We start from the raw sequence: 14431 nt of genomic DNA, 5'->3' as shown, positions 1-14431 counted from the left end.
CGCAATATCACGGCGGGGGTCACCAGAAATGAACTATACCCATGTATAGTGAAATGAAATACCCATGTCGGGAATCGAACCCGGGTCTTCGGCGTGACGAGCGAAGGCTTTAACCACTAGGCTACCCCACCGCCCCTCATTACTTAGAAGTTGAGGGGTGACACAGTAGACACAAGGCTTGCCTGACAACGGTATAAGGATCTATACCGACACGTCGCCTTCACAGTAAATAAAGAACCTATTATCCATAAATTGTGTCTACTTTGTTATTCAAGGCATTGCTGAAGCATTCATGGCAGACATGAAGGGGACATTTCCAAATTCGATGCATCAGGGACAAACACTTCTACCATGTGTTCCCGGTTGTGTTTTTCAGGTGAGCAATTGACTTGCCTTTGCACGTGTTTGTGATGGGTACCATGGTGGGGCTGGATAGTCTCAACTTTTCGCGAGCACCTGGTATAAGTACATGTTTATGACAAAGTCATTCGTATCCGCCTTTGACAGATGGTTTTTGTTTTTTTTGCTATGGAAAGGGTGTTGTCGCTTATATTTTTATTCAACGTGATATCTTACCGACTAACGAATAAACCAATAAACTCTTCAAGCAGTTAATACATAATGAAAGGCTTGAACGATTTGGTAAGAAACGCGATACCGAATACATTAAACATATACTTGAGTACACAAAACAAATTCTATAAATTCCACTATTTCACCTAAGACCTTTCTAACGTGTTGGTATGACAATTTATCAATGTGCTATGGCATGTAATTACCTGAAGTGCTGAGTCGACAAATGAACTTTATTGACTCAGTCCGTAGACAAATACACTGTCGTTCAGGAAGACCAAATTTGATGCACTACACGCGTATATTGTCAAAAGAAATGGCCTGAAAACTTTAGACATTTGCGGGTAAGGAGCATCAGACAAAATGAACTTTATTTATTAATAAAGATATGTTGTATACTTTACATGACATCCTGCTGTTATTCTCATGCTGGCGTGTATCTGTACTCGTTCTGAGTGATTCTGTGAAAGGGCATACGCACCGATACGAATTCATCACGAGGGCACGGACATTCTTGGCATCGTTGATGCCTTTTCTTCAACAGTAAGTGTCATATTTAGACACTGTACATCGAACCAGGTCCTCGCCGTGACCTTTACCAATAGCATTCCCGATTCTCTTGATACAACACGTACTCATCGTCACTACAGATTTCGAAAATGGAAATAAATTTTCTTGACTTGTTGGTGCCTTCATCTTATATACATGGCTGGGACTGACGTCATAGGCATTCTCTATATTCTGGCAACAATGGAACTATCGAAACTATAGGTGTTTAGTCCTTTAACACCTTTATCTATCTGGGTACCCTTTAACTAAGGGGCGGTCGGGTAGCCTAGTGTTCGCCGAAGACCCGGGTTCGATTCCCGACATGGGTACAATGTGTGAAGCCCATTTCTGGTGTCCCCGCCGTGATATTGCTGGAATATTGCTAAAAGCGGCGTAAAACCATGCTCTCTCACTCACAATCAATAGCAGCAATGTCGACATTTCCGACAGCAGCTCGAGTATTGCTGACGGGGCACAGCAGTCCCAGGGCTAATGTTCCTGTCTGTATGCTGACTTTTTGTGTTGATGGGGGAATTAAATGCCCAGACAATGCCGAAAGCCAGCTTCAAATGACTGGTTTAGTGCCACATTCTTCCGATTATTATCGGGTTCGACTGGTACCCGGGTATTAAATATACATCTAGGGCATCGTTTGTGTAAACACTGACGCACAATTACCAGCAATCAGGGGGCTAAGGACCTGTGTGGCCAGGTAGGGCTTTTATTCATGACACCTTTCCTCCGCCAGGGGAGCTGAAGTTCATTGTCCCAGTGAAGTCAGGATTTAAAGAGAGAACATCGGAAATAATTTCGGAATAATTTCCGGATGAGCCTTTCGATGTTTATTTGACAAAGATGGAACACACATACTTCCTACCATACGATTATATTGTTCTAAAATGGAAATGGTTGTGAAAGAAATAAACGACGGGTGGGGGTTGTTTATCGTACAATGAACCACTGCAGGACAAATAAACCATGAGGGACGCAGCTTTACTAGCTTTATCCTGGCATAGAACCCTGGTCTGATCTGAATCTGTACAAGGTTTTGTTTGTTTGTTGTTTTACGTCGCACTCAGCAGTATTCCAGCTATATGACGGCGGTCTGTCTGGTCCAGACAATCCAGTAATTGACATCATGAGCATCGATCCACGCAATTGGGATCGATGACATGCATCAACCAAGTCAGCAAGCCTGACCACCCGATCCCGTTACTCGCCTCTTAGACAAGCACAGTAGCCTGTCACTGCAAGCATGGGTTGCTGAAGACCTATTCTACCCCGGATCTTCACGGGTCCAAGGAATAAAGAACTAATTTCCCGTATCCTAATTATCTGGCATATTCGACGTGAAAAATATCTTTCGCTTGTAGGGATTATATCGATTTTAATTTGACGATGTTCATTTCATAAATCATTCATTAAAAAACCGCTTAAAGAAACAGTTTTTCTATCGTTTCCGATTGTTGCGACATGAAAGAAACAAAACAGCCCACAAAAGCCTTTGATTCCGCCAGGGCCAACACGCATCTTCAAACAGCTTCAAATCATCTGAGGAACATACTAAATCATCGACTGGCTAAAAAACGTTTTTCTTTGGTCCGTGGGTCGATCGTTATTCTTCCTGATCATGCAACTGAGCTGATTCTATTGCCATTATGCGTTATGGAATCAATCTCACACGACTGCGATTTGCCATAATTTTTGTAAAGTTCTGTTGAGACAGGAGAGCTTCTGAAGACCTACCTGCTTGTCTGGGACCTAAGCACGACTTAAAGCGCGAGGAATGGCTAACGTGTGAGGTGGATGTAAAACCTTCCGGTGCAGCATGGGTTGTATACTCCCCAGGGAGTGTATATGGATCAACTGATCGGGGACAAATATAAAATATAAATATAAAACGGCATTGAGATGGCTTGATAAGTGCGGTATATAAATTATAATATAATGAAACTGTTTTATTTCTAGTAAAGCACTCGAGCATGGTTCTGTCAGACTTAGAATCCTAATCAGGTGGGAAACTGGGAATCGAAATCACGTCCAGCGGATTCTGAAACGATCATTTGGTCCTTGTTTGTTTCATATATGTTAACATTCTGTAGTAGTAGTAGTAGTAGTAGTAGCAGTAGTAGCAGCAGTAGTAGCAGCAGCAGCAGCAGTAGTAGTAGCAGTAGACAAAGTAGTAGAGTAGCGTAGTAGTAGAAGCAGAAGTAGCAGTAGCAGTAACATCAGCAGCAGAAGTAGCAGTAGTAGTAGTAGAAATAGTAGTAGCCGTAGAAGTAACAGCAGCAGCAGTAGTAGTAGTAGTAGTAGTAGTAGTAGTAGTAGTAGTAGTAGTAGTAGTAGTAGGCCAGGCAATCCTGCTTCTGCTCAAGTGACGATGTGTTCCTGATAGCACCTTATTTATTACAAGAAGGAGTCGGATCATGAGAACAATTGACCTGATATTACCAACACTGAACCTCATTCTGTCACAATCCATAGTCCACCGTGTCCGCCTTCTTGTCCTAGAAGTATGCACTTGTGGTCTGATTGTCGTCACAGGATTGGCCGACGGTGCCCAAAATGGTAACTTTCAGAATAATCAAGCTCTACTATGACCTTTCCATGAATATATACCGAAATCAAATCTTGTTCAGTCTCCTCAAGACATTTGATGGGCATCTTTGATGACTGCCACGCATTGTAATACCAACGACCAGGGCTCCGTTTTACTTACGACAGTCGAAGCTCTACGATCGCTTTGTGAAATGGAGCCATGCAATATCCATTTTGAACCGCACTTAGTCTCGGGATCTATTATTCCATTTGGTGATTGAATGTTGTTTGGCACCGCAGTTGTCCTGCATCACAGCAGCGGTCTGTAAAAAAGCGAACCTCAGACAAAACATTTGAGGAGACCACAGGCAATGACCAAAACAGTCAGCTAACTACTACACGCGATCAGACATTGATCGTTCCATGAGACACCACGGGTCCAGAGGATCTGTCTTGTTCTGAAAACCTCCCGGAGTTATTCAATACAAATGCATGTGAATCCATTGATCACCTGTTAGGAAAATATAGAAAACCACCGCATGGTGAACATTAAGTATTCTTATCAATATATCCCATGGTCGTATTGCACGTCTGAAATTAAAGATATTGATATCGTGTTTAAGCCCGTATGTGTTCAGCATCGCATGATGTCTACAATAGTTATGAAATCAATATCCATGTGTCACACAGTTGGCAATCTAATGTGTGTGAAGATTAATAACGTTTACCAAATCAGTCAGGAACTTCGGAAAAAAACGAATAAAACATAATGAAAGAACTATGTGTAAAGATACACAGTGTCTTGCAGAACGTAAGAGGCGACTAAAGGGATCGGGTGGTCAGGTTCACTGACTTGGTTGATGCATTTCATCGATCTCAATAGCGTGGATCAACGCTCATGATGTGAATCACTGGATTGTCTGGTCCAGACTCGATTATATACAGACGGCCGTCATATAGCTACAATCTACAATCATTTCACCCATGTGAGCACTGAAGATTTGTAGAGGCAATCGCTTTAACCAGAGAGAAATTGCAATAGAACACATGTCACGAACGTATTCTACCATTACATCCAAATTAAGCAAATAAGTACCATCAAGCATACAATATTATATTACAGTAAACCATGGTTATAACGAACTCAAAGGTGCTACTGATTTTAGTGCGATATAAACGTAGTTCGTAATAAGCATATATACATGTATAAAGAGCAAAAGATAGGGGCAAAAAAATGTGTTCGTTATATCCGTCAGTTCGTTATTGGGTGTTCGTTATAAACGTAGTTCACTGTATACTCTTCAGTTCCTCCTTGGAATACAATCACTAACATCACAGAATACTGACTACAAGACAGGAAGGTTGTGCATTTCCCAAACTGTGATGACTCTTCATAGAGGTACCCCATCTCCTCGGATAGATTCGTGTAGCCTCCATTTACAGTAATAATCCCAACTTCTGTCGATAACATTAGCCGCATGGTCAAAGCATGTTGAGATAATACACAGCGACTGTCAGTAATGGACTGTGCGGCAATTACGGTGAACATTTAATTCATATCAAATTGAGCAGAGCATGGTAGAAAACCAGAACAGTTTCCTACGCTGACTTAATTACTTCCAGCAGATAGGTTATTTTCACATCAGTTGAATAGTTCATGAATAATGGAAACATTTCTTCTTTCTCAACATTATAGCAAGCAGTGTATTCGTGTCCCGATAACATTGATAAGTGCGCTGGGACGTCCTCCCCAATGTGAGAGTGTCCTGATGACATTGATAAGTGCGCTGGGACGTCCTCCCTACTGTGAGAGTGTCCCGATAACATTGATAAGTGCGCTGGGACGTCCTCCCTACTGTGAGAGTGTCCTGATCCATTGATAAGTGCGCTGGGACGTCCTCCCTACTGTGAGAGTGTCTTGATGACATTGATAAGTGCGCTGGGACGTCCTCCCTTCTGTGAGAGTGGCCTAAAGACAATGATAAGTGCGCTGGGACGTCCTCCCCTATGCGAGAGTGTCCTGATGACATTGATAAGTGCGCTGGGACGTCCTCCCCAATGTGAGAGTGTCCTGATGACATTGATAAGTGCGCTGGGACGTCCTCCCTACCGCGAGAGTGTCATGATGACATTGATAAGTGCGCTTGGACGTCCTCCCTACTGTGAGAGTGTCCTGATGACATTGATAAGTGTGCTGGGACGTCCTCCCTAATGTGAGAGTGTCCTGATGACACTGATAAGTGCGCTGGGACGTCCTCCCTACTGTGAGAGTGTCCTGATGACATTGATAAGTGCGCTGGGACGTCCTCCCTAATGTGAGAGTGTCCTGACGACATTGATAAGTGCGCTGGGACGTCCTCCCTACTGTGAGAGTGTCCTGATGACATTGATAAGTGCGCTGGGACGTCCTCCCTACTGTGAGAGTGTCCTGATGACATTGATAAGTGCGCTGGGACGTCCTCCCTACTGTGAGAATGTCCTGATGACATTGATAAGTGCGCTGGGACGTCCTCCCTACTGTGAGAGTGTCCTGATCCATTGATAAGTGCGCTGGGACGTCCTCCCTACTGTGAGAGTGTCCTGATGACATTGATAAGTGCGCTGGGACGTCCTCCCTACTGTGAGAATGTCCTGATGACATTGATAAGTGCGCTGGGACGTCCTCCCTACTGTGAGAATGTCCTGATGACATTGATAAGTGCGCTTGGACGTCCTCCCTACCGCGAGAGTGTCCTGATGACATTGATAAGTGCGCTGGGACGTCCTCCCCAATGTGAGAGTGTCCTGATGACATTGATAAGTGCGCTGGGACGTCCTCCCTACTGTGAGAGTGTCCTGATGACATTGATAAGTGCGCTGAGACGTCCTCCCTTCTGTGAGAGTGTCCTGATGACATTGATAAGTGCGCTGGGACGTCCTCCCTTCTGTGAGAGTGTCCTGATGACATTGATAAGTGCGCTGGGACGTCCTCCCTACTGTGAGAGTGTCCTGATGACATTGATAAGTGCGCTGGGACGTCCTCCCTACTGTGAGAGTGTCCTGATGACATTGATAAGTGCGCTGGGACGTCCTCCCTTCTGTGAGAGTGTCCTGATGACATTGATAAGTGCGCTGAGACGTCCTCCCTACTGTGAGAGTGTCCTGATGACATTGATTACAGGGAACGTCAGTGAGTGAGTGTTTATTTACGCCGTAGTCAGCAATAGACCATGACCTGTTAATAAAAAAGTCAGGGACAGGCAAACTAGTGGTTGATACCACGAACAAATCATGTCCCACGTCTCCGGGGTACGATGGAACACAATTAGTAAGGTCATACATTGTTACCACCCGATACTCACGCTTGTCGGTACTTGCCACCGTCATGGTGCAGTCTGACCTGGGATCCCCCTATCGGATATCTTATGGGCAATCTGTTACAAGTTAATACAAGCAACAAACATAACGAATCTTTGCTAAGTCGATTGTACGATTCCAACAATATTCATGAGCACGTGTTATGAATCTTATAGTGATGATACCATGTGTTCGCGAATGGTTAGTTTGTCATATGTTCAAAAACATATGTAAGGAGCCTGATAGTTGACCTAAAGGTGGAGGAAATATCTCAAGTCGTAATCAACATGCTTCTGTATTTTGCGGCAAGTTTTCAAATTGCTTACTCGCTCGTGCAGACTTGGGTGTTGCCAATCATTGGGTAATTCCTTTAAAGCATATTTTGACTCAATTTCAGACACCTAATAGCTTTCAAATAGTATTTTCGTAATTGCGTTCTTATTAAAAGATCACTTACATGGTTTGAGCGGGTTTTATGGCTAAGATTAATTGAAAGGTTTTAAAACTGATCCCTTTAAAATGTCTAGGGTTTTTTCCTTCAACGCCAAGGCGACTTTTTCATCCCTTTAACATGTTGATGAAAACCAACATTTTCACATTGAAGTAGCTGAAGTCTATCTACTTGGCAGTGAATGCAGTGCACTAAAATATCCCATCCTTTACCACATCCGCCCTACTACATACATTGAGCTTAGTACTCAACGAAAGAACATGATGTATATATGCGCGCAGTGTGCGTCATTAAAGCCGATGAAGCTGCTGCTCACGGAAGTAGACAAACGTATCTGTTACAAACAAACGTATCTTGTAACACCTTTTAAGAACATTCAACGTCCTTCATGTTGTAGAAACCAATTAAACGTTTACGTATGTCTTTAAGAAGCATCCCACAGGGAAAAAAGTATTACAAAGTGGAAGTAAAAAAGATGTATAAATTGTTCTAATGAAACTCATTAGGGAATACATAGGTGTTATTCTTGAACATCTCTCTTGGCTGTGGAATACGATACAGGAAGTGTGATTGGAGGAAGGCGCTGATACTGATGGGTTTGATTGCGGTGATGAAAGGTCAAAGCCACGTGAAGACACCAAGGCAGGTCTCAATGTCACGATGATCTCAGAGATCTCAGAGATTAAGAGAAATCAACAACAGCTACATATCTAGTAATAAGCGCCGTGGTGATTCTGTGGGACAATGGGGGCGTTGTACGTGCGTCCACTGGTCTCGCTGGTGGACCAGGTTCAAGCCCCAAGATATTGTAAAGAAGAGGTCCTGTGGATGCAGGTATTGACAGAACAAGGTCACGTACCACAATGTGCCACTGATTACGGGTTTGCCTCCCAGATTCGCACTGCGTCTGTCTGGACTATACCCGTGTCCGGGGGGTTCACCCAACTGGTTAGTTTATGGTTTAACACCGATGTGAATAGTCTTTCACGGTCTGTCAAAGTATTGTGTGAGGAAAGCCCGAGGCCTCAGACGTTGACCACTTCGTGGCAATGACGCAGGTCATAGGTCAATGTGGTCAGAAGTGGTCACGTGGTTGATTTCGTGTCATCATAACCCGAGGGCGTGGGTCGTTACTGATGCTTTCAGTCATTGGTTTGTCTGGTCCAGACTAATCATAGGCCGCCGAGGTAAGCTTGAATGATGTTGACTGCGGCGATAAACAACACTCACTCACGGACTCTCCGGATCCCCTGGAAGTTGTGTGATCTGGAGGCTGTAACGTCATGAGAGGTCCACCCGTGTCCATCCACATGTCCTCTATAATATAAGGATTACTGTCACAATTTCTTATAAAAGATTTCTATTGGATATGGAAAGGGTCTTCTCGCATTATATAATTCCCTACTAATCGCTTTATGACATGTATTATACAGACATCTTCCGTCGTGATTTACTTCAAGTGTCATCTATAACCAATAAATTCTCATCCATTAGAAGAAATTATCCAGATATCAGCAGCGCCTCTAGCTGAGCAAGAATCACTTTCTCGACTTGACCTCATGGACCGCATGGGAACACAACTGACCGTTAATACCGCAGTGTCCACCCACACGTCGTCTCTAATGTAAGGATTTACTTCAGATCGGTGTCAACGTTGACAGCGGGGACGTTGGTGTCAATATGAATTCTTTCAAAAATGACAGGTTCTTCCGCACTATCGATAACTATGAATATACACTGACTGCAAATCTCGCTCAGCTCAGTCTCTTGAAGATATACACATGCACAAAAGTTAAGCGCCACCCACCATATTTGTGAGCTGTTACTTTTGGCACTTAATGATGATTATTATAACGAGATGTACGATTGTTATAAGCCGTATATGTAAACCTCATATGATGCAAAAGTTGTCTCAAAGCAAGTTTATCTTGTGTTCAAAAAGAATATGAGCAGAAAGGAATTTTACCGAAGACCAGAATTTGAAGGATTAGAAAAGATTGAAAAAAATTTTTTGTCATGTAACTCATGATATCAGCAGACCATATCAGGTGTCACATAGACAGCCTAGGGAGTGCAGAGTCTATTGCAAGATAGAAACGTCAGTAACGTGTGTACGATCCACGGACATGTGTATAGTTGTTGGTCATCTTTGTATAGTGATAACTTTAGAGCGATTACTGTAAAAAAAAAAGCAGCGGAATGGAAGTCCTGCTATCTGCTAATGAAGCCATTTGCCAAACTGCTTAGCCAACCATTAATTCCTCTTTGACATGCAATACTATAAACGGTTGCTATGTTACAATTTTTAAAGGCGGTTTGATACCCGAAGAACCAGGTTTGATTCCTCGCAATTTGAAAATATACTATGTATGAAGCTTCGGACTTGAGTTTGTGGAAATATTGCTCATAGCAGCGTCTGAGCACTTACTAAACACTCTGACATCCTTCATTGTTTAAGCGTGTAAGTCGTCAGTATGATCCCAAGTGAAGCTATAAAAACAGGAACGATAAAGTCTCCAAAAAGTAATTTCCTAAAAGAGCAAGACGCGAAAGAAAATATGAATAATGAATCTACCCCTGCTTATCCGTTTACAATTCTGATCGCTTGTAAGGAATACCAATGGCGTTCGCGTTTCCTGACTAATATTGGAAGCATGGCTTTATGGCGCAAAGGAAAGCTAGAAGGATGTTAATATTAGCGTTATAGATCGTTTGCTATCTGGTCAGTCAGACTGCCGTCAACTGTTTGTAGCCACGTCTGTTTATGGATGTAGCCATATGCATGCTGATTTGTGATTGCGCTAGACAGTTGTATTGTTATACTCTTACAGAAATTGTGACGGGCCAATCTGGCAATTAACCTAAAATGTATTTGCTTTTATGTCAGTCGTATGTACAGATTCCTATTCTGGTGCAACTATTCCATAAGGACATAATCCCCTGTCATCAATAAATCCCGTTATGGACAACGAATGTGTACAGCTTCCCATGTGAGCCTATTGACTAGCTTTTGCATGTGTTTGGGATGGTGCCACCGATGGGACAGGATACGCTCACCTTTTCACGAACACCTGGTACCATCACTATTTGAAAGTGATCCATAAACACATGCTCGTGATATAGTGAGTGAGTGATTGATTGGGTTGAACGCCGCTTTCACCAGTATTCCATTGATATCACGGCATGTCAGCTTAATGTGGGAGGAAAGTCCGAAGTGATGCAAGTCTCAGACGTTTACCACGTGTACCACCCCACCCCATCCATGACATAGTCGTACAATGGACGTTTTTTATTTAAATGGTCATGGGTTCGAATCCCCGCAGGGTTACACCAGTCCACAAACAATGTGTGTGCGACAATGTTTCAGTGTACAATGACTGGAACAAAACATGCATTGGCATCAAGGATAAGTCACTCTTTGATTTTACCGTTCATTGTAATAAAGAGTTGTACAGTAAACTACGTTTATAACGAACTGACGGATATCTTTGAGTTCGTTATAACCGTAGTGTACTGTATTGTCTTTAATATCGCTGATTCTACGTCAGCACAGTGACCGCTGGTTTCACCAAAATGGCAACGCCTGAGACATGCATCAATTTGCTCCCACATTTACATTGTACGCCAGGATATAACTGTTAGAAAAATGCATTTCCCACCAAACACCACTTCCTGACTTCACACTCAATCCACGTCACACCCCAACCACTTCCTGACTTCACACTTAATCCACTCCACACCAAACCCCACTTCCTGACTTTACGCTTAATCCATGTCACACCCCACCCACTTCCTGACTTCACACTTAATCCACTCCACACCAAACACCACTTCCTGACTTCACACTTAATCCACGTCACACCCCAACCACTTCCTGACTTCACACTTAATCCACTCCACACCAAACCCCACTTCCTGACTTTACGCTTAATCCACTCCACACCAACCCCACTTCCTGACTTCACACTTAATCCACTCCACACCAAACACCACTTCCTGACTTCACACTTAATCCACTCCACACCAAACACCAACTTCCTGACTTCACACTTAATCCACTCCACACCAAACACCAACTTCCTGACTTCACACTTAATCCACTTAACACCAAACACCACTTCCTGACTTCACACTTAATCCACTTTACACCAAACACCTCTTCTTGACTTCACACGTAATGCAATTTCTCACCAAACACCACTTCCTGACTTCACACTTAATCCACTCCATACCAACACCACTTCGTGACTTCACACTTAATCCACTCCGCACCAAACACCACTTCCTGACTTCACACTTAATCCACTCCACACCAAACACCACTTCCTGACTTCACACTTAATCCACGTCACACCAAACACCACTTCCTGACTTCACACTTAATCCACTCCACACCAAACACCAACTGCCTGACTTCACACTTAATCCACTTCACACCAAACACCACTTCCTGACTTCACACTTAATCCACTTTACACCAAACACCACTCCCTGACGTCACACTTAATCAACGTCACACCCCACCCACTTCCTGACTTTACACTTAATCCACGTCACACTAACCCAACTTCCTGACTTCATACTTAATCCACGTCACACCAAACACCACTTCCTGACTTCACACTTAATCCACGTCACACCCCACCCACTTCCTGACTTCACACCACACCCACTTCTTGACTTCACACCAACCCCACATCTTCACACGAATACCAATTTGCAACTTCACACCAAATTCTACGTCGTGATTCCACACAGGACTCGGTGTATATTGCAAGGTTTCGTTCTTCAACAGAAAATATACAGAGCAAACCTGAACGTACAACACGCCTGTCTCAGGCGTCTTTCATCAGCGAGTAAGAACATCACTGTCTACACAAACGGCGCTGTATCTCCCCAGAACCTAGCCGCGAGCCTACGTGATGCCGGTATGTCTGTTGTCGACTCATTTCGCCTGTATTTCTAATTTCATGGGAGACGTAGGCTGAGCTCATGTATATTCCGCATCTCAGATTAGAAAAAGCAGTATTAGCATTGCAAACATGTAACAGATGGTAAAATATGCACATTTCTTGTGATTATTCAATATTGCAGTGAATCTGGGCCCATGCCTTTTTTAGATTCTACATGTATACCATTCTGATTACAATATATTGTATCTTACTTCAATCAGAATATTTCCGATAAAAAACAATATTTCCATCGACACGTTGACTGAATGCATTTTAAGTTTTACCAAATTATTCACATAAAGTGAAACAGATTGGGTACACGTTAAACCAGCTTAGAATTCTCGCTTCTTAACACATTTATAATAACATGTACTACAGGAAATGATCGTTGTGACACTGGAAATATAAAACGATAAACAATTGATATTTTCAGTTAAACAAAGTGTTGCCTTTACATATGAGATATTGTACACAGAGAACCATGTGTTCATTATTAGCATGAGAAAGACCCGCTTTGGCTATAAAAATCATCAACTTGTTTAACTTACTTCTATTCATGCAGGGGGCACGGATGGCCCAGCCGTCTAAGGCGCCGCCATTCGCTGTGCAGAGTTGCGTCCCTTGGCACGCCAGAAACCTATGATTGTGGGTTCGAATCCCGTCTCACCCCAATTATGTTTCTAGGTTTGTCAACACCATACCCGTGCCAATGGGTTTCACCGATGTAGTAACCGTCTGAGACCTGCATCACGTCGGGCTTTCCTCCCACATTAAGCTTACACGCCGTGAATACTGCTAAACACTCACTCGCTCTATTCATGCATGAAAGAAAATACTGAAAACTATTCTCACAAGGAGAACCGCATGGACAGGGCGGAGTATCTTTCATCCCAGCCAATTCCAAAAGGCATGTTCCTATTCCTAGCTTTCACCAGACTGAACTAGCTGTACTTATCAGGTTGGCAGTTACTGAGGGTAACACATCTCAAAGTACGCTTGCCCGCCTTGGGAGAATATACCAACATCGGTTGGTACGTCAGGACGTAACAAGTTCCGTTATTGTTCTCCTACTTGGTACTCTTACCGCTAGGTATATTTTGGTCCACGTACAGATTTGACTGATGAAACATTTGGTCATGAAAACAACTTTAATTTGTAAGTTCTAACCTCAGCTTCATACGAGAATACAGTAAACTACGTTTATAACGAACACGCTTATAACGAACCGACGGGTTTAACGAACATATTTTTTGGTCCCATCCATTTGCTGTATATATGCTTATAACAAACTACGGTTATATCGAACTTATATTAGTGGTCCCGTTGTGTTCGTTATAACCGTAGTTTACTGTATTGAATTAACAGGTTTTTACTAGATTGTGCACATACTGTCAGAGACGTGTGAATTTGTCACAACGTGGCCGGTTTACCTTGGTACATACTGTCAGAGACGTGTGAATTTGTCACAACGTGGCCGGTTTACCTTGGTACATACATCGCAGAGAGGTAACATCGGGTACACTTTCAACATACCTATCAATAATGACATTGATCTGTTATTTGGTGGTAAATCCTGCTGCTATCAACTAAGCCACTGTCGGTGAAATATACTCTGGTGCTGTGGTATATATAGGGAAATGGTCTATTATTAACATATCAATGGTTCTGATGAAGGATCAGCATTGAAAAAAACAAAAACGCTAAGCTTTAGTTCAGTTTTTTCTCAGAAAGACCTACCAACGGTGGTACATGAGAAACATTATGATATAAATTCATAGTATACTGAACCGCAAAAGAAACGTCACCATGGATAGATGCGAGGGACCTTTCAATAAGTTTTGCAACTTCAATATAAGACCAAGTCGCAGAATATCTATTATTTTTCAACATAATCTCCATTCTCCTCAATACACTTATTCCATTTGTCCTTCAAGCTTTTAATACCACTTTTATAGAAATCCACCTGTCACTAGACGAGAAAGAAATGCTGCTTCATCAGCAGTATAGAGATCCAGGAGGTCTCGACAACTTT

The 14431-nt window shown here is 42.8% G+C and overlaps 2 protein-coding genes across 2 annotated transcripts in view; one reads left to right on the top strand and one right to left on the bottom strand.

The window, feature by feature from the left end:
* Nucleotides 1-6199, bottom strand: part of LOC125384131 (repetin-like) — a 46508-nt gene extending 40309 nt beyond the window's left edge. The window contains exon 1 of the mRNA XM_048402563.1: nucleotides 5822-6199. Coding sequence (XP_048258520.1) covers nucleotides 5822-6199 — 378 coding nt within the window. The remainder of the gene's footprint in view (nucleotides 1-5821) is intronic.
* The window catches only part of LOC124139395 (QRFP-like peptide receptor), a 61991-nt gene that overhangs the window by 23092 nt on the left and 24468 nt on the right, over nucleotides 1-14431 (top strand). The window lies entirely within an intron of this gene.

This window comes from Haliotis rufescens, unplaced genomic scaffold (genome assembly GCF_023055435.1).
Source record: "Haliotis rufescens isolate VD_foot unplaced genomic scaffold, xgHalRufe1.0.p SCAF_27, whole genome shotgun sequence".
Taxonomy (NCBI): Eukaryota; Metazoa; Mollusca; class Gastropoda; order Lepetellida; family Haliotidae; genus Haliotis; species Haliotis rufescens.
Note: the sequence above shows the minus strand (reverse complement) of the source record. Positions and strands in the feature narration are given on the sequence as shown.